The following is a 21,752-nucleotide window of genomic DNA, read 5'->3' as shown; positions in this document are numbered from 1 at the left end:
CCTGATACTGCTCTCCTCCACCTCCATCCCACCCAATACCTTCCAAGAACACAGGAGTTCAATGTAAGCGTATCTTGTTTACACATCTCTTTCCTTCCCTGAAAGAATGTAGAACACAAAGAGACAATTGCTATGTTGTGACACCCGACTCTTAAGAGTTTGATCAATCTGTGGAGATGTAACATCCTTCAGAAAAGTCAGCTCATAGGGGTGAGTCATAATAAAGCCAAAGAAAGGAAAAATGCCTTACACTGGAAGGTGTTCTTTACTCTCCAAAGCACTTTCATATGCTCGTTCATTGGCATTTCACAATAAACTTAAAAACTAGTATACTCGCACTTCACAGCCAAGAAAATGGCTCGTGGAAATCAAATGAGGAACCCAAAAATCACACGGCTCATAAACTTTGTCAATGGCATTTCACAGTGACACAGTAACTAAGAGGTGCTACGTTCTCACTTTACAATGGTGAAAAAATGGTTCTGTGGAAGTCAAATGAATACCCAAATCACAAAGCTAGTCAGTAGCAAAACCAGGATCAGAATGATTCAAATGAAAAAGATTGAGATAGATAGATAGATAGATACATAGATAGATAGATAGATAACAGAAAAGATTGGTGTCAAGAATACATTAGAAAATACAAAAGGGATTCCTATAAACAAGTAAAAGTCAAATATGCCCCAGAGAAATCCAAACATAGGATAAGAACATAAACAGAAATGTACAATGGCTAATAAACACCTGAAAAGATGTAAAAGATGCTCAAACTTCTTGCAATTAAGATATTTTTTATTCATCACATTGAAAAAAAAGTTCTGGGGGTGCCTGGGTGGCTCAGTGGGTTAAGCGTCAGACTCTTGAGCTCAGCTCAGGTCATGATCTCGTGGTTCAGGAGTCAGGCCCACATTGGGCTTTGCACTGATGGCACAGGGCCTGCTTGAGAGTCTGTTTTCTTCTCTCTGCTTCTTCTCTACATGTGCACTTGCTCTCTCTCAAAATAAATAAATAAACTTAAAAAACTGATAATATGAAGCGATGAGGGGCTTTGGTGAAACTAGGAACTCTGCCATATACCTGGATTCAAGGCAAGACATAATGATTTTTTTTTTAAAAAACCTTGCAAAAGGAAACATAGTATACCTATCATTTATCTAAAAACAAACAAAACTATTACTTTTTATGGGCGCTATGTATGTATGTAAAAGACCTGAAAGAAATGACTGCAAGTGCTGGTATTGCAGATAGTAGTAGGAAGGGTCTTACATTTAGCTAAACGTATTCCTATTGTCTATTTGAGATTTAGTATCCATAAAGGCGGGAGTGAGGGAGGGAGGATAGGCCTACAGCTTAAGTACCTCTCTACATGAGTTTGCTTAAATACTAGGGCACTGTTCCCCTTATACTGCAAACATATGAATCAGCAGGTACTAGAGAGGTTTCTTTACCTGGTGTTCATGTAAAGATTCCAGGGAGTTAGAAATCCCTAAAATTGTATGCAAAATTTGGAAGGTACATGCACTCTTCTAGGGAAAGGGGCTTAGTTTTCCTCAGAGCACCAAAAAAGTTTAACTTTCCTAGTGCAAAGACAATTGCACACAAAGAAAGAAGACCCAGGTTCTAGTTCTACTTCTGCTACTAACTACAGTGTGAGCCTGGGAAAGTCATTTTATATCTTTGGGTTTCTGTTTCTCAATATGTGAATAAAGAAAATGGACCAAATCAGAATCTACAAATTTGTAGCCTGCAGCCTACAGAATGTTTTTTTTTTTTACTTTTTAGAGTGTTATCCCACATAGCATACTGGGAATTTTAAATTAGTTGCCAGCATTTAAAAATCAGGAGATAAGCTAGAATTGTGTTCTGTCAAGGACAAAACACGATTCTAGCTTCTTTGGAAAATCTAAAAGACCTGATTTATACTGGGCTTCCATTCTCATACAGCAGCAACCGGCTGAGTAAGGAGCAGCTATCTGCCTTCTACCAGGCAAGCTCTCTCCAGTTTGCCATAGTCACCCTCATTGGCTTCTCTCATTTACACTACCTTCCTGGTCCTGCAGACATCTGAAATGGCTATCCCTGGGGGCAACACTGGAAAGTTCTCTACCTCTAAGGGTCCTTGTATTTGAACACCGAAAGTTGGGAGGTCTTTCTTCACAGGGGTTGAGAACACCTCATCAACACATGTCCATCCAGTGACCTCCAAAATAAAAAAATAATGTAGCTCATTCTAATGTAAATGTCCTTTGAAAAAGTGTAAGGGCAGAAACAAAGGTGGAATTCGGTAGGTGAAAGCGGCATCAGAGAAAGAAAACTGTTCAGGCTTGACTTTTGTCTCTTGACAAGAAGTATCTCTGTAGTTTTATGGGAGTTAAGTCTAGTCTAATGCCAATAACCAGCTGGACACCAAAAGAACAATCTGTCAGTAGAAATGCAAATGTTAATCACTTAAACATCCTCAACTGGTTCCTAAGTATTGACTTCTGCATTACAAAAAAATCAGAAGATACCGAGTTCAGAAAGCACACTGGCTGGCTGTTTTGGTTTTTTTCCTATCCCACTGGCCTTGTGTTGGTAACATGCTTTAAAAAAAAAAAAAAAATCAACCCAACTTTGTTATTTTTACAAAAACAGTTTTTTTTGGGAAAAACAGTGGAAGAGGACTAAAGACAGAATATACAACAAGTCCTCCTAAGGAGTCAAATCAGAAAGCAAAGCCTTGTCAAAAGGAAATGAAGCTGAGTTTTTGTATCACCACGCCATGCATAAAAATTCTTTACTGTCTTCAACATGATTTGATTTTCTAGCTCCAAGTCCACTCCTATGTTGGGCGACCACCTTCATACAGTTGCTCAGATCCAAAATTATTTCTTGGTCTAAGGAACCCACCACCAAGTCTTTCTAAACCTAACTCTAGAACATCTGCCGCCTCCAACTACTCTTCACTGTCCACACTACTTCTCGGGCCAAGCAGTAACACCGCCCCCGTTCTCGATACCCTACTGGCCGTTATCCACACAGACACCATGATGAAACTGTAAGAACACAGGCCATGTTGCTCACACCCTTTTTTTTTTTAAATATATGAAATTTATTGTCAAATTGGTTTCCATACAACACCCAGTGCTCATCCCAAAAGATGCCCTCTTTAATACCCATCACCTACCCTCCTCTCCCTCCCACACCCCATCAACCCTCAGTTTCTCAGTTTTTAAGAGTCTCTTATGCTTTGGCTCTCTCCCACTCTAACCTCTTTTTTTCTTTTTCCTTCCCCTCCCCCATGGGTTTCTGTTAAGTTTCTCAGGATCCACATAAGAGTGAAACCATATGGTATCTGTCTTTCTCTGTATGGCTTATTTCACTTAGCATCACACTCTCCAGTTCCATCCGTGTTGCTACAAAAGGCCATATTTCATTTTTTCTCATTGCCACGTAGTATTCCATTGTGTATATAAACCACAATTTCTTTATCCATTCATCAGTTGATGGACATTTAGGCTCTTTCTATAATTTGGCTATTGTTGAGAGTGCTGCTATAAACATTGGGGTACAAGTGCCCCTATGCATCAGTACTCCTGTATCCCTTGGATAAATTCCTAGCAGTGCTATTGCTGGGTCATAGGGTAGGTCTATTTTTAATTTTCTGAGGAACCTCCACACTGCTTTCCAGAGCGGCTGCACCAATTTGCATTCCCACCAACAGTGCAAGAGGGTTCCCGTTTCTCCACATCCTCTCCAGCATCTATAGTCTCCTGATTTGTTCATTTTGGCCACTCTGACTGGTGTGAGGTGATACCTGAGTGTGGTTTTGATTTGTATTTCCCTGATGAGGAGCGACGTTGAACATCTTTTCATGTGCCTGTTGGCCATCCGGATGTCTTCTTTAGAGAAGTGTCTATTCATGTTTTCTGCCCATTTCTTCACTGGGTTATTTGTTTTTCGGGTGTGGAGTTTGGTGAGCTCTTTATAGATTTTGGATACTAGCCCTTTGTCCGATATGTCATTTGCAAATATCTTTTCCCATTCTGTTGGTTGCCTTTTAGTTTTGTTGGTTGTTTCCTTTGCTGTGCAAAAGCTTTTTATCTTCATAAGGTCCCAGTAATTCACTTTTGCTTTTAATTCCCTTGCCTTTGGGGATGTGTCGAGTAAGAGATTGCTACGGCTGAGGTCAGAGAGGTCTTTTCCTGCTTTCTCCTCTAAGGTTTTGATGGTTTCCTGTCTCACATTCAGGTCCTTTATCCATTTTGAGTTTATTTTTGTGAATGGTGTGGGAAAGTGGTCTAGTTTCAACCTTCTGCATGTTGCTGTCCAGTTCTCCCAGCACCATTTGTTAAAGACACTGTCTTTTTTCCATTGGATGTTCTTTCCTGCTTTGTCAAAGATGAGTTGGCCATACGTTTGTGGGTCTAGTTCTGGGGTTTCTATTCTATTCCATTGGTCTATGTGTCTGTTTTTGTGCCAATACCATGCTGTCTTGATGATTACAGCTTTGTAGTAGAGGCTAAAGTCTGGGATTGTGATGCCTCCTGCTTTGGTCTTCTTCTTCAAAATTCCTTTGGCTATTCGGGGCCTTTTGTGGTTCCATATGAATTTTAGGATTGCTTGTTCTAGTTTTGAGAAGAATGCTGGTGCAATTTTTATTGGGATTGCATTGAATGTGTAGATAGCTTTGGGTAGTATTGACATTTTGACAATATTTATTCTTCCAATCCATTAGCAGGGAATGTCTTTCCATTTCTTTAAATCTTCTTCAATTACCTTCATAAGCTTTCTATAGTTTTCAGCATACAGATCTTTTACATCTTTGGTTAGATTTATTCCTAGGTATTTTATGCTTCTTGGTGCAATTGTGAATGGAATCAGTTTCTTTATTTGTCTTTCTGTTGCTTCATTGTTAGTGTATAAGAATGCAACTGATTTCTGTACATTGATTTTGTATCCTGCAACTTTGCTGAATTCATGTATCAGTTCTAGCAGACTTTCGGTGGAGTCTATCGGATTTTCCATGTATAATATCATGTCATCTGCAAAAAGCGAAAGCTTGACTTCATCTTTGCCAATTTTGATGCCTTTGATTTCCTTTTGTTGTCTGATTGCTGATGCTAGAACTTCCAGCACTATGTTAAACAACAGCGGTGAGAGTGGGCAACTCACACCCTTTCTTAAACAGTCTATGGCACTCAATCCTCATCATGGCCTACCTCATCAAGGTAATCAGACCTTATCTGTTACTATTGTTCCTTCATCCCCTACCCTTACTCATTTATTCTCCAGCCATCCTTTTTATCTTCCAGCAAGCTTATTCTGGCCCTGAGCCTCCTCACATTCTACTCCCTCCACATGAACCACTATGCCCCCAGATCTTCCCATCACTGGCTCTAACTCTACCCAAGTCACTACCCTCGAAAAACTCTTCAGATCCTTAAATAGCCTCCCTCTCATTCCCCATCCTGGTCAGTCTCCTCTCCTTCTCCTAGTTTCTTATTCACGGTATTTATCATTATTTGAAATACTGTTTACTGTTGAACTTCCTCATGTCTGTTTTGCTCATACAATAGGAGCTCCATGAGAGCAGGGACTTAGAACTACTTACTGCTAAATTCCCTGCTGTCCAAAAATACTCCACACCTGATTAAACGAATAGAGCAAAGAAAAAAATCATCATGCCACTAACTTTAAACACTACATAAAAACATCTCAATAAGTACTCTACCTCAAAGAACGGTGGTAAAAATTAAATAAGATAACGTGGGAAGCTTATAGTAAGGAACTTGACACGTACTAAGTTCTCAATAAGTTTTAGTTACTGTTGTTTGTTATTATTAATTGAATAACAACATACTGAGGGACTACTAAGTACCAAGTACCAGACTCGAGAAGTGATAAATGGAAAAAAAATGACAAAATGATCTGTTATTAATCAAAATACTCTGTAAAATATCTAAGAGGAAAACTTCAGATAGAAGAGAAAGAACAGTTTTAGAATACTCAGAAAGTATTAAATGCTTTCATACAGAAGGTAAACATCAGAATGCGCTGGTACAACATTCAAGTTTAAATATAAGTGGGAATAATTAAAACGTGGGAGTAGAGGCAACAGGAGGTGGTGGAAAGAACATGTACTTTGGTATCAGACCTGGATTCAAATGTTAGTCCTTCTACTTATTAGCTAGGTGACCTTCTGCAAAGCTCAAGCTCTTTGAGTATCAGTTTTTTCATCTGTAAAATGGCAACCATAATATAACTTATTGTGGGAGTTGTACCGAGATCAACTGAAATAATGAATGAAAAGCACCTGACCTAAAACCACTCAGTAACTATTATTATTATATTCTCATCTCCAGAAAGAGCCTCAAAATTCAACAGCAGACAAGATTTTCTAGACCGCCTTAGTTTTATAACCTCAGCCAAAGATTAGCATTTTCATTCTTCGTGCATGTTAAGTCAGAGTCTACCACTCAACACAGGTTATATCCTACCAGGGTTCAGGCTGACCCAAAGAACAGAGAGGAGAGCAGAGGGGTGCCTACACTACCTCTCCCCTACTGGAGAGACAATGGAGGCTATTTTCTAACCAGAAAGTAAAGGGTGTATTGCCTCTGCCTCCCCTCTGCTTCTATAAAAATTTCCCACAGTTCAGAATGTAAAACAGAATTTAAAGAGGACAACCAGCAAGACTTGTGAACCTAAAATTAGACCTACCAGCTGTGTTTTGGTTAGCTAGTGCATAAGGCACCAGCAGGACACTGAAACATACAGGAGCCTCTTCTCAAAGATAAGGTTTTCACCAGACTATCTTGCCACCAGAATAGAGCAGGCAGAAGGAGCAGAAGGAGAGGAGGCTGAACACTTTTCACCCAAAGAAACTTGGTGTCCAGAGCTTCTACTGCTGCCAGACTAATCGGTCTGGAATTGAACTCAGAACGGAACCTTAGGTGGCTTTATAATGGTAATAAGAATAAGAGCTACCAATTGCTGAGGACTTATTATATTCCAGGCACTATGCTAGCCTCTCTACATGTATGATCTTTGCTTATTTTTCACTATAACCCAATAAGGAGAAACAATTATTATGCCCATGTTACAGACGAGGAAACCAAGACTCAGAGACGCTGAGTGAATTATCCAACACGACACAGCTAGTAAGTACTCAAACGCACAGACTGCAAAGCCAACTGATGCACGACTGCTTGGCCCTTCATATTTATTGTCCCATTTTCCCTTAGTAACAGACCCCAGCTTTTAGCTGGACACAGCCTAGAGAAAACATCTCCCCTGCAACTAGATAAGGCCACAGGACTGAATTCTGGCCAGTGAAACATAAGCAGCAATGTATACAACTTCTAGAGGGTTTTCTTAAAATGGAGAGGCATTCCCTTCTTCACCTTCCTGTGCCTGCTATCCTGGAACCTGGATGTGCTGGCTGGAACACCAGCAGTCAACTTGGTCCGTGACAATGACTACATCCTAAAAGTAGCAGAGCAGAGCTAGAAACAGCCTAGATTCCTAATAACTTCACAGTTCCTCCATACTAGCCTTAGACTGCTTACATCCACATCCCTTTGACACAGGGAGAAATAAACATCTATCTTTTATTTTGGATTTTGCTATTATTTGGGATTCTTACAAATTATTTCATTATTTTAGATGCAGCTGAATTAATGGAAACACTGATATACTAAATCATGCAATATTGTCTCTTTCAGTTTTTCATTGACACCCTAGGACTAGATATTTCATATCATGTATTTACCAAATATTATATGTACATCTACTACTCAACAGGCACTGTGCTAGGTACTGGGAACACAAAGATAAATAACATAGAAGAGTGGCCCTAGAAGAGTTTATAACCCACATTAGACATGAAAAGATATAACACTGATACAGTACGGTATTTAATACCACAGTAAATGTGCATAGGCTGTTGCTATGGGAACATAGAGGAGGGGTACCTAACAGTATCTAGTCTGCATTTACCTAGTAAAATCCTATCCATCCTTTCCACCTCGAATACCACTTCTGCCAAGACATCTTTCCTAATTCCATGCTTACAGATGAAATTAATTTCTCTTTTCTTTGAGCCCCCATAGCATACTATTTGTACCTCTCCTCTAACATTTACACACAAACAAGCACATGAAGACTATCTCTCCTACTAGACTATAAGCTTCCTAATGTCAAAAACTTGTCTTTATTCTCAATATACATCATACAGCTCACCAAAATGACTCAAAAATTACTCAGATAAATAAGATTAACTTAAACATACCAGTCTTTAACAATAAGCTAACTATATGCTATAGTTTGTACACATTAAAATGAATGTCTCCTTTAATCTTTTACTGAAGTTAAAGGGTTACCCTGCTACCTGATCAAAACTATCTAAACACATCTGAACTCAGTTTAGCACATAATGAAATGTTGAATAAGAATATGGTTATTTGGCCTACATTATGGAGAGAGCTTTAGCATATTTGAAGAATTTTGTTTTTTTCATTCTTGATTTATTTTGTGACATCTGAAAAGGGTATCGATATTGGTATTTTTTTTCTTTGATGCCATGTTGGCTTGATCCTGATCATAGTGATACACACACACACACACACACACACACACACACACACACCGAAAACAAAACACACATACAAAGGATTTAAGTCTCCTAGGGCCACAGTTCTGTTTCTTCCCCCATTCTCATCTCTACCCCACATATCAGGACTAAAGCTTTCATTTCACCTATTCCTTGTATATATTCTTTCCCCTCTTCTGAGATGTCCGTGAGCATCTGTGCTTCTTCCTGTCACATACATTTAGACTCTGGCTCTGGATATTAAAATAACCAACAGGGACAGGAATGTGAAACTGAGCTGGTCATCTCAGGCTGAACTGTTATTTCAAGCAGAAGACACAATGAGCACTGACACAGATCCACCTCTGGCTTCTCAGTCCTGGGTTGGACGCAAGGGAAGAGAAGTGGGTACACCAGTGAATAGGCAGGGCGACTTCCATGCTACTGGCTGGAGTTAAGAGAAGCTGGTGCCACAGGCACACAGTCCTTAATTCTCAGAGGGGTTTAAGAATTATAAGACTACTGCATCAGCAACTTTACCCTGAAAAGCAATAATCTAAAAATATAAAATGCCCATTAACCCACTCTATTTTGTTTTCTGGTTTTGTTTGTAAAGTTTATTTATTTATTTTGAGAGAAAGAGAGGGAGAATCCCAAGCAGGCTCTGCACTGAAAGTGCAGACGCGGGTCTCGATCCCACGAACCGTGAGCTCATGATCTGAGCCAAGATCAAGTCAGACACTCAATCAACTGAGCCACCCAAACACCCCAACTCATTCTATTTTGATTGAAAGGTCAGGGAAGAGAAAAAGAGGGCACTGGATTCTTGGGAGAAAGAAAAGGAGAAGCCTGGACCTTTTCTGTGAAGAGTCAGCTGTTAAGACTCCTGGCCAAGCTCGCTCACTTTCCAACTGCAGGACTCTGAGCAAGTTATATGAACTCTCTATGACTAAGTTTCATTTTTCTTTAAAATAGAGATAATAATGTACCTCCAGGGTTGTTACAAGGATCAATTTAATATATATAAAGAGCTTAGAACAGTGCCTGGCACCTGTTATATAACTGCCAACTATTAATCCATTCCGTCTCCCAGACACCAACAGTGATAAGTCATCTCGATAGCGTGTACCCTTAACTCTGCGGTCTTCCTTCCCGAAACTACTAACTCCAGTCTAATCACGAGACGAACACAAGACAAATCCGAGTAAAGGACATTCTACAAAATACTTGACCATTCCCAGAGATTTTGATTTGATTTAACTGGCTGGGATAGAGCCAATCCAGGTATTTTCTAAACAATCACCTCCACAGATGATTCAGAAACGTGGCACCGAGGTAAGGAACACACTGTTTACTTTGTTGACCTCACCTTCTACTCCTTTTTCACTCCACTCTACTTCATAAGGACCTTTTGTTGTCCCTCCAATACCCCAAGTTCACCTCTACCTTAGAACCTTTGCATTCACCATTCCTTCTACCTTAACCACTCTTCTCCCGGAATTTTTTTTAATTTTTATATTACAAGGTATAATTTTCATTCTTTCATGCACAAAAAGTCCATTTCTTTAACAGGACACACTGAGATGGCTTTTTCCCTGCATTTAACCCTGCAGAAGCCCTCCAGGCTCTCTTTAATGAAGCACTGCCTTAGGGGATGTTGAATCCCCTAATAAAGTGTTGTAAAAGGGATCCCCATAAGCTCATACTCCCTCCATAGGGTAATATTTTCTCTGTGCTAACAGAACATTACAACTGCTAGAATAATGTTATTCTTCTTACTTCAAGAGTCACTATCCCTTTATGAAAATTTATATGAACCAAAGCAATCGTATCTGCTACGAATCACTGAACTTTGCAAAAGCAGTACTCAATTGGTAACACAACAGAAGAGTTTCCCTAGATCTCATAAATTCAGGTCTCTGCCCAAATGTCGTATGCCCACAGATGCCTTCCATGACTACCTCATCAAAATATAACCCTCTGCTGCCATGCCACTCACTCTTGGACTACTATGACTTGACAAAGATTTCATACTACATACTACCATCCAAAATTACCTCTCTTTCTCCCTAGCTAGAGAGTAAAGTCCATGAAAGCTGGGGCCCTGTCAGTCCTCTTCACTGCAGAACTCTAAGACTTATTACAGGGTCAGAAAGTACATTTTGGAGGACAGACTCATATAGGGAATCCCAGAACTACAGGCCTCTCACAAACTTTTCACAGAACGAACCACTGGGGTGGAACTGGTAGGAAGTCATTCTCTTTACCTTAATCTTAGTTTGTCTTATTCTAAACAAATAAGACACTGAACCACTACACAGCTAATGAATGCTTCGTGGTTTTATTAGAAGTTAGCCCAAGGGTGCCTGGGTGGCTCAGTCGGTTAAGCATTCGACTTCAGCTCAGGTCATAATCTCGTGATTTGTGGGTTCAAGACCCACGACAGGCTTTGTGCTGACAGCTCAGAGCCTGGAGCCTGCTTCAGATTCTGTCTCCCTCTCTCTTTGCCCCTCCCCAACTCGTGCGCATGCACTCTCTCTCTTTCTCAAAAATAAACATCAAGGGGCGCCTGGGTGGCTCAGTCAGTTAAGCATCTGACTTCAGCCCAGGTCATGACCTCAGGGTTTGTGAGTTCAAGCCCTGCATCAGGCTCTGTGCTAACAGCTCAGAGCCTGAAGCCTGCTTCAGATTCTGTGTCTCCTCCTCTCTCTCTGTCCCTCCCATGCTCATGCTCTCTCAATAATAAATAAACGTATGTATAAATAAATAAATAAAATATTAAAAATTTAAAAAAAGATATCCCAAATCTTTCAGAGAATTAAAAATAATATAAACAGGTCCATTTCAGCAGACCTTCAAGCTTCTGCCTCCCTACCAGAGCTGCTTCTTATGAGCTGACTGGAGAGCCGGAGTCATGCACCATTATAGGATGTAGCAGTGACCTACCTCAACTCCAGGCCTTCCAGAGCCACAGCTGTTCTGAGCATATGCGTATATCCTTCTAACCTTCCACTACTAGTGCCCCTTCACCAGCTCTTCTCTGCAGTTGTTCCCAATGTCACTTAACCCAACATTCTTCTCCCCAAACACCCATCTTAAAGACACACTGGAGGGCAGAGGGTGTGGCTTCAAATCCTTTGATCTATCCATAATAAAGCCATATTAAGAATTCTAGGGGCGCCTGGGTGGTTCGGTCGGTTAAGCATCCGACTTCGGCTCAGGTCATGATCTCACAGTTCGTGAGTTTGGGCCCCGCGTTGGGCTCTGTGCTGACAGCTCAGAGCCTGGACCCTGCTTCACATTCTGTGTCTCCCTCTCTCTCTGCCCCTTCCCTGCTCATGCTGTGTCTCTCTCTGTCTCAAAAATAAATAAACATTAAAAAAAAAAAAATTTTTTTAAAAAAAGAATTCTACAGATGCTCATAAGCACTTGCTGAACTCTGCACCACTTGTCTCAGCCATTTTATAACTTACCTTTTCCTCAGTGATCCTCGAGTGAGCTAGACATGTACTGTTCAAGTCACAGGACATAACCCATTAATGTGCAATACAATCAACTTAGCAGGAGAATCCAGAAAAGAAAACAGAGAACATCATATCTGGTAAGCCATACATGTTCCATTTGAGTTAGTTAAAGGAGTGTGTATGTGCGTGTGTCTAAGCAAGGTTACAGTATAAAGCACACTTCCCCTACTGTAAGTTGTGTTCAATTTTTTAAACTACTGGTCTAGAATTCTGAGTCTATCTAATTGCACTTCTTTGTTTAACAAAAATGATTCATTAACGTAGCTATGAATGCAAATCCCCTTGACAATATAAGAATTTTCATGTGACTAAATCCATAAGCCAGATCGAGTTCCTTTGTCAGACCCAATGACCCATTTTCAGGGCCAGAAATTATGGTAAGAGAAACCTGCATATCTGGACGAGATGTTATGACCCAGATGAGAGATAATTTGGGCTGTGTAACTAACTATATTTCTATGATAAAGCTGGAACACATATTCAATTCAAATTTGGACCCACAAAATTCTTTGAAGACAGAATCCTCTGGATCCAAATGGAAATAAATACAGCATAGGAGAAAAGGCAAGACTTTAAAAATCACTTCAGGGACTAGGTGTTAATCTTGTCCCTTCAAAGTGTTCACTTTAGTTCTTTTGGCCTAGCCTTCCAATAACCTCTCCTCAGTCCCCTCTTGCTTGACAACCGCCTTGGTTCTCTGTCTATTCTTAAGTTTGCTTTCCTCTAAGTGTCAGCAACCCTTGGCAACAATTTGGCCTTCTACCACCAACACCAGACACTCACAGCCTGGCTAGGCATGAAGCTACCAAAACATATATTATACAAACTCCTCTCAACTCAGGATGTATATTTCACTACATTCCTTATATTAATAATAAAAATAGCAGCTAACATTTGCTGAGAACTTACAATGTGTTAAGCATTGTTAAAGTGTCTTATCACAAGCTAAACCATTTTATTCACATCAAAATCATATTTTATTTTTAAAAATGTTTTAACGTTTATTTATTTCTGAGAGAGAGACAGAGTGTAAGCGGGGGAGGGGCAAAGAGAGAGGGAGACACAGAATCCCAAGCAGGCTCCAGGCTCTGAGCTGTCAGTACACGGGGCTCGAGCTCACGGACTGCAAGATCATGATGTGAGCTGAAGTCAGATGCTTAACCGACTGAGCCATCCAGGTGCCCCCAAATCCGATTTTACTTTATTTCATAACTTTATACCCATTTTAGAGATACAGAAGTATAGCCAAACTGTTACACAGCTTGCCCAATGTCAAAAAGCAAGCAGCAAAGCTAATTTCTGTCCCTCTCTAATCCTGCACTGTTTTATATTTTTCTTTACAACACTTATTACATGTATATTTGCTTATCTGTCTTTCTCTATTTTCTTAGCTGCAACAGATATAGGGACTTTTTCCACCGCTCACTGCTATATCCCTAATACTTAGAAAGCACCTGTCCTTGGCCTACACGCCATAAATACTCGCTGAATGAATGAATGCAGTGGAACATGGATCCTGTTCTCGCACCATCATCATGCAGTGCTACTTTTATAATATTTTTTTAATGTTTATTTATTTTTGACAGTGGGAGACGAAGAGAGAGAGAGAGAGAGAGAGAGAGAGAGAGAGAGAGACAGAGCATGAGTGGGGGAGGGGCAGAAAGCGAGGGAGACACAGAATTTCAAGCAGGCTCCAGGCTCCTAGCTGTCTGCACAGAGCCCGACACGGGGCTCGAACTCACGGACCGTGAGATCGTGCCCTGAGCCGAAGTCAGACGCTCAACCGGCTGAGCCACCCAGGCGCCCCATGCTGTGCTACTTAAAAAAAAAAAAAAAAATTTTTTTTTAATCTTTATTCTGGAGAGAGAGAGAGAGAGAGAGAGAGAGACAGAGTGTGAGTGGGGGAGGGGCAGGGACAGAGGGAAACATAGAATCCAAAACAGGCTCCAGGCTCTGAGCTGTCAGCACAAAGCCCGATGTGGGGCTGGAACTCAGGAACTGAGAGATCGTGACCTGAGCCGAAGTTGGTGGGTCACTTAACCAACTGAGCCACCCAGGTGCCCCCATGCTATGCTACTTTTAATATTCCAAGAGCCTTACTCTCTTCCAATAAGCAAATGTACATTGGCCTCAAAACATCTGAAACCAGAGTGAACTGAAACTAAAGCTGTAACTAAGCTCTGACCAAGCTCAAATATTTACTGGATCAAAATAATTAGACCTTCATCCTAGCTGCCTACTAGAATAAATAGCATATACCCCTTCTGAGGGACAAAAAAGAAAATACTACTGTCCCCAGTTCTTTTAAACACAATATCTAGTATTAGATGAAAAATCATGAGACATGAGAAGAATTATGAAAATGTGACATAAAATCAGACCCCAAAAGAACTTTTAAAAGATCTTTTAAAAATAAATAAGCATTCTAGAGTTGAAAAATACATTATAAACTAAGAATTTAACAAATGGGGGCGCCTGGGTGGCTCAGTCGTTTAAGCGTCCAGCTTCAGCTCAGGTCGTGATCTCGCGGTTCGTGAGATCGCGTTCTCTCGGGGAGTTCAAGCCCCGCGTCGGACTCTGTGCTGACAGCTCAGAGCCTGGAGCCTGCTTCGGATTCTGTGTCTCCCCCTCTCTCTCCCCCTCCCTTGCTCATGCTCTGTCTCTCTCTATCTCTCAAGAATAAACTTAAAAAATATTTAAAAAAAAGAATTTAACAAATGACATACAACAGAGTATATGTAGCTGTAAATAAATAAACAGATTTATCTATTATTTCCCAGACATACTAAGTAAAAAAGCAAAGCAAAAGAGAGAATTTATATCCTCCAAAACCCCATTAATTCCAGTTTCACCATGTGAAAAACATCAAACAAATCCAAACTAAGAGACATTGTACAAAACACCGGACTAGCACTCCTCAAAACTATCAAGGTCATCAAAAGCAAAAAATGTAATGTGACCACAGGATCCTGGTACAAAAGTCATTAAAGAAAAAACTGGTGGAACTGTAATAATGTCCATAGTTTAGTTAGCAATACTCCAACGTTAACATAAGAAGAGTACAGGAAGGAGCTCTTGTTTTTTGTTTTATTTATTTTGAAAGACACAGAGACAGTGTGAGTGGGGGAGAGACAGACAGAGGGGGGAAAAAGAGAATTCCAAGCAGGTTCTGTGCTGCCAGCACAGAGCCCGACCCAGGGCTTGAACCCATGAGATCATGACCTGAGCCAAATCCAGGAGTCCGACGCTTAACTGACTGAGCTACCCAGGTGCCCCTGGGAAGCAGCTCTTGATCTGAGCACATTCACTGATCCGAAATAAAATGCGTTGTACATTTGACTGGGGGTGCAAAGTGAGGAGAAGGTAAGAGAAAGCAAAGTTGATGACATGCTCAGAGTGAGATTTTTTTTTTATTTTTATTTTTTAAAGTAATCTCTAGGGGCGCCTGGGTGGCGCAGTCGGTTAAGCGTCCGACTTCAGCCAGGTCACGATCTCGCGGTCCGTGGGTTCGAGCCCCGCATCAGGCTCTGGGCTGATGGCTCAGAGCCTGGAGCCTGTTTCCGATTCTGTGTCTCCCTCTCTCTCTGCCCCTCCCCCGTTCATGCTCTGTCTCTCTCTGTCCCCCAAAAAATAAATTTAAAAAAAATAAATAAATAAATAATCTCTATACCAACGTAGGGCTCAAACTCATGACCTTGAGATTAAGAGTCAGATGCTCTACCAACTGAGCCAGCCAGGTTTCCCCCAGAGTGAGACATTTAAAAGAGACCCTATCCACATAGACCTGGGATGCTTTCACAACTGCCAAAGAGTAAAATCCTAGAGTAAAGACAAACTAAAGTAAACCTTTCACTATCTCACCCTCCAAAGGGGACTGTGGGAGTGTTGCCTTGGAGCTGAACAAAAGGGGGTGAGGAGCTGTGGGAATGGATGAAAGTAGAATCTTTAAGAAGTTGTAAACGTGGGCAGGTACCTCCTAAAAATTTGGTCCAGGAAATCTCAAGCAATTAATTTAGTTTAAGGGGGTTCTAAACAAATTGTACCCTCAGGCCTTTGCACAAGCAAATTCAAATCCTCTTTCGAAGAGTATAGCTTCATGCTGAAGAATACAGCTTCGTGCCAAGGCTTGGGAAATCGCCACAAATAATTTTTCAAAGGCATTGAGAAGCTATGCAGACATAAAAAAGCACAAAAGGAAATAAACATGAAAAACACCATCAAAGTGTTCACATACTGGATCCACAAAGTCTTCACATACTAGAATAATCAAAAACAGATTATGACCAACATATTCACTGTTCTCAAAGGAATAAAGAGAATAGTTACAATATGAAGAAAGACAATAAGAGCATATGATTCACAAATTTATATTAATACATTTAAAAAGTGAGACAAAATGGACAAACTTATGGTAAAACGTAACTTTTCAAAACTGACCTGAGGAAAAACAGACAACTTGTACAGACCTATTATCATTAAAGAAATTGAATCCATAATCAAAAATACCATAGAAAGGGGGCACCTTGGGTGGCTCAGTTGGTTAGGTGTCTGACTTCAGCTCAGGTCATGATCTGACAGTTCATGGATTTGAGCCCTGTGTCAGGCTCTGTGCTGACAACTCGTGAAGCCAACATAACTTTGATAGCAAAATCTCATAAGGACAGTACAAAAAAAATTTTATAAGCTAATTTCTCCCATAAATATGTGAAAAAATCCAGATAAATTATTAATTAACCAAATTTAAAAACATAAAGATATTTCATCATGACCAAGTTGTGTTTCTCCCACAAATGCAACGTTGCTTTAATTGTAAAATATAATAATAATGACATGAAGGGATGGAAATAAGACCATATATATGCACACCCCTGTGTTTTTGTGTACAAATACAAGAACATTTGAAAACTTAGCAAGAAACTAATAGAAGTGGTTACCAATAGTCATGGGGGGGGGGCACCACGTGAAAAGTACAAGGGTGAACAAGAGACTTTTGAGACATGTGAACATAATACCTTTTTAAATTTAATTGAAAAAATCAATTCATATAATTCACCACATCAACATAGTAAAAAAGTAAAATCACATGAACATCCCAACAGATGCAAGAAAACCATTCAAAATTCAGTATCCATTCAATATTAAGAAAAATTCTTAAACTAGGATTAAAAAGGAACTTTCTTGGGGCACATGGGTAGCTCAGTCGGTTGGGCGGCCGACTTCAGCTCAGGTCATGATCTCGCAGTCTGTGGGTTCGAGCCCCGTGTCAGGCTCTCAGAGCCTGGAGCCTGCTTCCAATTCTGTGTCTCCCTCTCACTCTGCCCCTGCCCTGCTTGTTCTCTGTCTCTTTCTCAAATAATAAACATTTTAAAAAAAAGGAAAATTTCTTAATCTGATGAAATATATCTGATATATATAATATATAAATATATTATCACACTTATTTGTGAAATGTTGTAAATTATTCATCAATTAGAACAAGACCACAATACCCACTATTACTTACATTCGACATTATATTGGAAGTCCTATCTGAAGCAACAGGCAAGAAAAAACACATATAAGGACTGGAAAGAAACAAAAAGTGTCTCTCTTTGCAAATAATAAGGTCATGTATGTATAATAAATCTACACATTATTAGAATATTTAAGAGAATTTAGCAGACATTTTAACACAAAAATCAATACATAAAAGTTAATCATACTCCTATATACAATTAGAAAACAAGTTTTGGGGGCACCTCAGTTGGTTAAGCATCCAAATTCGGCTCAGGTCAGGATCTCACAGTTTGTGAGTTCCAGCCCCGTGTAGGGCTCTGTGCTGACAGCTCGGGAGCCTAGAGCCTGCTGTGTTCTGTGTGTGCGTGCGTGTGTGTGTGTCTGCCCCTCCTCCGCTCATGCTCTGTCTCTCTCTCTCTGAAGTAAATAAACATTTTAAAAAATTTAATTTTTTTACAATACTATAAAGTTTTAAGTGTCCAGGAATAAATTTCACAATGAAGTACAAGATCTTTCAGAAAAAAAAAAAAAACTATAAAACTTTATCATGAAGCAATTTAGACCAAAATAAACATACCAGAAGACTTTATCTTGTAATGATGTTAATTCTTCATATATTGCTTTATAAACTAAATGCAATACAAAAAATGTCCTGCAGGCTACAGTTTGATTCTAAGAAATATAAAAGGCCAAGACTGGCTGAGATACCCATCTAGAAGAACAAAGTGGAAGGACTTGCTCTACCAGATATTAAGTCTTGTTACAAAGCTATGATAACTAAGAAAACATGTTTTTCACACAGGGATACACTAACAGATCAATGGTACAGAATAGAAGACCCAAGAAACACATTCACACACATATAGGCAGGTAGTATAGCAAATCCGTGTAGAAAAGGCAGACTTTTCAATAAATGCTGCTAGAGCAATTGGCTACCTGTATAGGGAAAAAATGAAATAGAGTCCTTACTTCCGCCACACAGAAATCAATACCAAGTGAAATAAAACACAAAAGCACTAACAATAAAGGCAATTATTGATAAATTCTACATTAAAATGAACAACTTCTACCCAAGACATAATTTAAAAAACAGAGAAGATATTTGCAACCCATATAAACAACAAAGAAGTCAAAGAAATATATGAATACGCCTATAAGTTAATGAGAAAAAGACAACCTAATAGAAATACGAACAAAAAAACTGAAAGGGTATTTCACCAAAGGAGAAATACAAAAGATACACAAAGTCTTCAGTAACTAGAGGAATACAAATTTAAACCACAAGAAGATACTATCACATATCCACAAAATTGACAAAAATTTTAAATTCTGTAATAGTAAGTCCTAAAGATACAGAACAACAGGAATTTTCATATACTCTTCCTGGCAATGTAAATTGGTACAACCACTTTGGAAAATAATTGGCAACATCTGGTATTATTTAAGATATGCACAGTCTGTGACCGGACAATCTAACTCCTAGGTTTATATTCCATTTAAGCATATGCAGATATGCACCAGGAGACTTGAACAAGAATGTCCATACCAACATTGTTTATGACAGGCAGAAACTCCAGAATTTGTAAGTCAAATTTTCATCACTGACAGAACAGGTAACAGTCATAAAATGGAATTCTACACAACAATGGAAACGAACAAACCACAGCCACCCACGGGACAAATCTCTGAAACACAATGTTGAAAACATGAAGCATAACTCAAAAGAATGCACAATAACGATATGATATCAATTGTGTCAAGTTCAAGTAAGTTTAAGAATGTGTGGACAGATGGATGGATGCATGGATAGATAAGCAAGGAAATACCACCTCAGAAGTTGGATAATGGTTACTGGGAATGGGAACTGGTTATAATTGGAAAGGACACTGGGCTTCAATATTGCTACTAATATTCTATGTCTTAATCTGGATAGAGGTCACATCAGAATTTGCTCTATAATGACTTGTTAGACTGTGCACGTTTTCACACACTGCGTATTTTACAATAAAAAAGGGAAAATCTCAATAAAAGAGATACTCATTAACCAAGTATTTGTTATTCCATTGCCAGCAATTGCAAGGTTGCTTAAGGAAACCAGTTATCATAATATGACAACATTCACTAATAACTTGATCATTCGGTTTCCTCCCTAGTTAACTCCAGCGATTTCTCTCACTGGCTGTAAGTAACCACAATATAAATAAAAGGCAAATCACTTGCAAATCCATTCGCCCAGCAAATACTGATTAATGTCTACTACTTTCCAAACACGTCCAGGGGACTAGCAAGGTCCAAAATAGAAGGTCCTGCCCTCCCATCAAGACGGAGCACACAGGGACTCCCACTTGCATTCCAAGTTTGCCTCCAACCTCTCATCTTCCTTTCCAAATAAGTATCACACATGAAGAACCTAAAAGAAACTCAGGGTGCGTATGACCTTAATAGGATACCACCATCTCCGAGGGTCTCCTGACTACAGAGGAACTACCTGGACTCATCTGGCCAAACCACAGTTTCCCGTGTTTTCAAGCAGGCAAAGAGACTGCCTTACCAAGTCAAGGCACTAGGCTCAACAAGGTGACGTTATGGGAACTGGCTTACACGGAGTCAAAACTCCCAAGGAATGCTTCACCTGGGACCCAGGGACCAGTGGCTTGCACTTTTCCAGAGAAAAGTGTACACTAAGCTTTGTGTGTACATATATTGCCCTTGGGTCAGAGTCCAGAACTTTCATCTGATTCTCAAAGGAGTTCAACCAAAAAGAGGGAATTAGCACTGCTCCCAACAAGTTGCATAGACTGGCTTTTTAGGGTTACGGTGAAAGCGAACGTTGACACCCAGGTGTCCTGACCTCTAGACCTATGCTCTCAACTCCCAATACTTACTCTTAGTTCCTCGAAGGCTTCATCTAGGGTGGAGAGCTGGTGGCCCTGGTGAGTCCCAATGACCGGACACAGGACACAGATAAGCTGCTTATCTTCCTGGCAATAGGTGCTCAAATCGAGCCCATGGTCCGGACACTTCCTCTTGGCCACTCTCTCCGCTTCCATTTCTATTTCTGGGTCAAATTCGCTTTCTGCCTCCGTTTCTCCCTCGGCCTCAGATTCTCCTTCTTGGTTGTCTTCCTCTGCTTCGCTCTCTTGCTCATCCTCCATCTCTTCCTCACTGTCGTCTTCACTGTCTTCATCGCTCTCATCCTCACTCTCTTCCTCCGTCTCGCTCTCTTCTTCGGATTCACTGTCTTCCTCGGACTCGCTCTCCTCCCCCACCTCGCTCTCTACATCCCTCTCACTCTCCACCTTGGCCTGGGCATCTTCCTTCGCGTCGCCCTGCGCGGGGGCGTCCGCGGTCCAGGCCGGGGCGGCGCCGTGGACGTACTGGGCCAGGTGGTGGCTGGGGAACTTCTGCCTGTGCGCCTCGGCGTGGCGGTGGCAGTAGCAGAAGGCGCACTCTCGGCACACTTCCTCGGCCCCAGGGGCCTCGTCTGGCTCGCACTCGTCACACGTGCCATCGTGCGGCAGCTCCTCGAAGGCCGCGCCCACCCCGGAGGCCATGTGGCTGCGGTGACGCGGCCCAGGCCGCTGGGCCTCCGAGCTCGCCGCGGGGCCTCCTCCCGTCCTCCTCCCCGCAGGGGTCCCGTCCCAGGAACTGGCCGCGCCGGGTCTCGGGACAGGCCTGGGGCCGCGGCGCCGCCGCCGCCGCCCGCTCGCGCCAGGCGTAGGAGCGAGGGGCCTTCCCGCCGGCTCCGCCGCTCGGCGCCCGCTGCGCTTCCTCCCGCGGCGCGGGTACTTCCGGCGCAGCGGCCCCGCGCCCCCGTCGGCCCCCGCGCCGCGCGCCTTCCTGCCTCGCGCTGCCCGGGGCGAGATCGCCGCGCCGCCAGCCCCGCCGCCCCGGTTCTGCTTTCCCTTTCCCTGTCAGCGGTCTCTTTTCACTTCCTGAGTCATTTAAAGTGGCAAGGGCCCTTTTCCGCGTTCTATGGGGGGAGCTCGGCAGCCCCGGATGGAGGGGGAGGATGGAGGAGGTCTCCCGCTCACTCCCGAGGCGGGAATCGGGCCCCGCCTCCCAGGGTCCCTCCCTGTAGGTGTCAACCTGACTTTTCAAGGCCGCTAGGCAGGTGTAAGTGGGTATTGATTGCAGTCTCTGTCCTTCCAGTTGGTCGC

The 21,752-nt window shown here is 41.4% G+C and overlaps 1 protein-coding gene across 4 annotated transcripts in view; it reads right to left on the bottom strand.

The window, feature by feature from the left end:
* Positions 1–21,475, bottom strand: part of TRIM44 (tripartite motif containing 44) — a 113,449-nt gene extending 91,974 nt beyond the window's left edge. Inside the window, exon 1 of one of the 4 annotated variants that reach the window (XR_006714183.1) lies at positions 20,478–21,467. Coding sequence is in view for 3 of the 4 variants with exons in the window: in XM_045484982.1 (XP_045340938.1) it covers positions 20,478–21,146 (669 nt within the window). In the remaining variant the exon portion in view is untranslated. Of the gene's footprint in view, positions 1–20,477 lie in introns of all 4 variants that reach the window. The other 3 variants (XM_045484982.1, XM_045484984.1, XM_045484983.1) reach the window with 3 other exon arrangements.
* Between the last annotated feature and the right edge of the window lie 277 nt (positions 21,476–21,752).

The sequence above is a fragment of the Leopardus geoffroyi genome, chromosome D1, assembly GCF_018350155.1.
Source record: "Leopardus geoffroyi isolate Oge1 chromosome D1, O.geoffroyi_Oge1_pat1.0, whole genome shotgun sequence".
Lineage (NCBI taxonomy): Eukaryota > Metazoa > Chordata > Mammalia > Carnivora > Felidae > Leopardus > Leopardus geoffroyi.
Note: the sequence above shows the minus strand (reverse complement) of the source record. Positions and strands in the feature narration are given on the sequence as shown.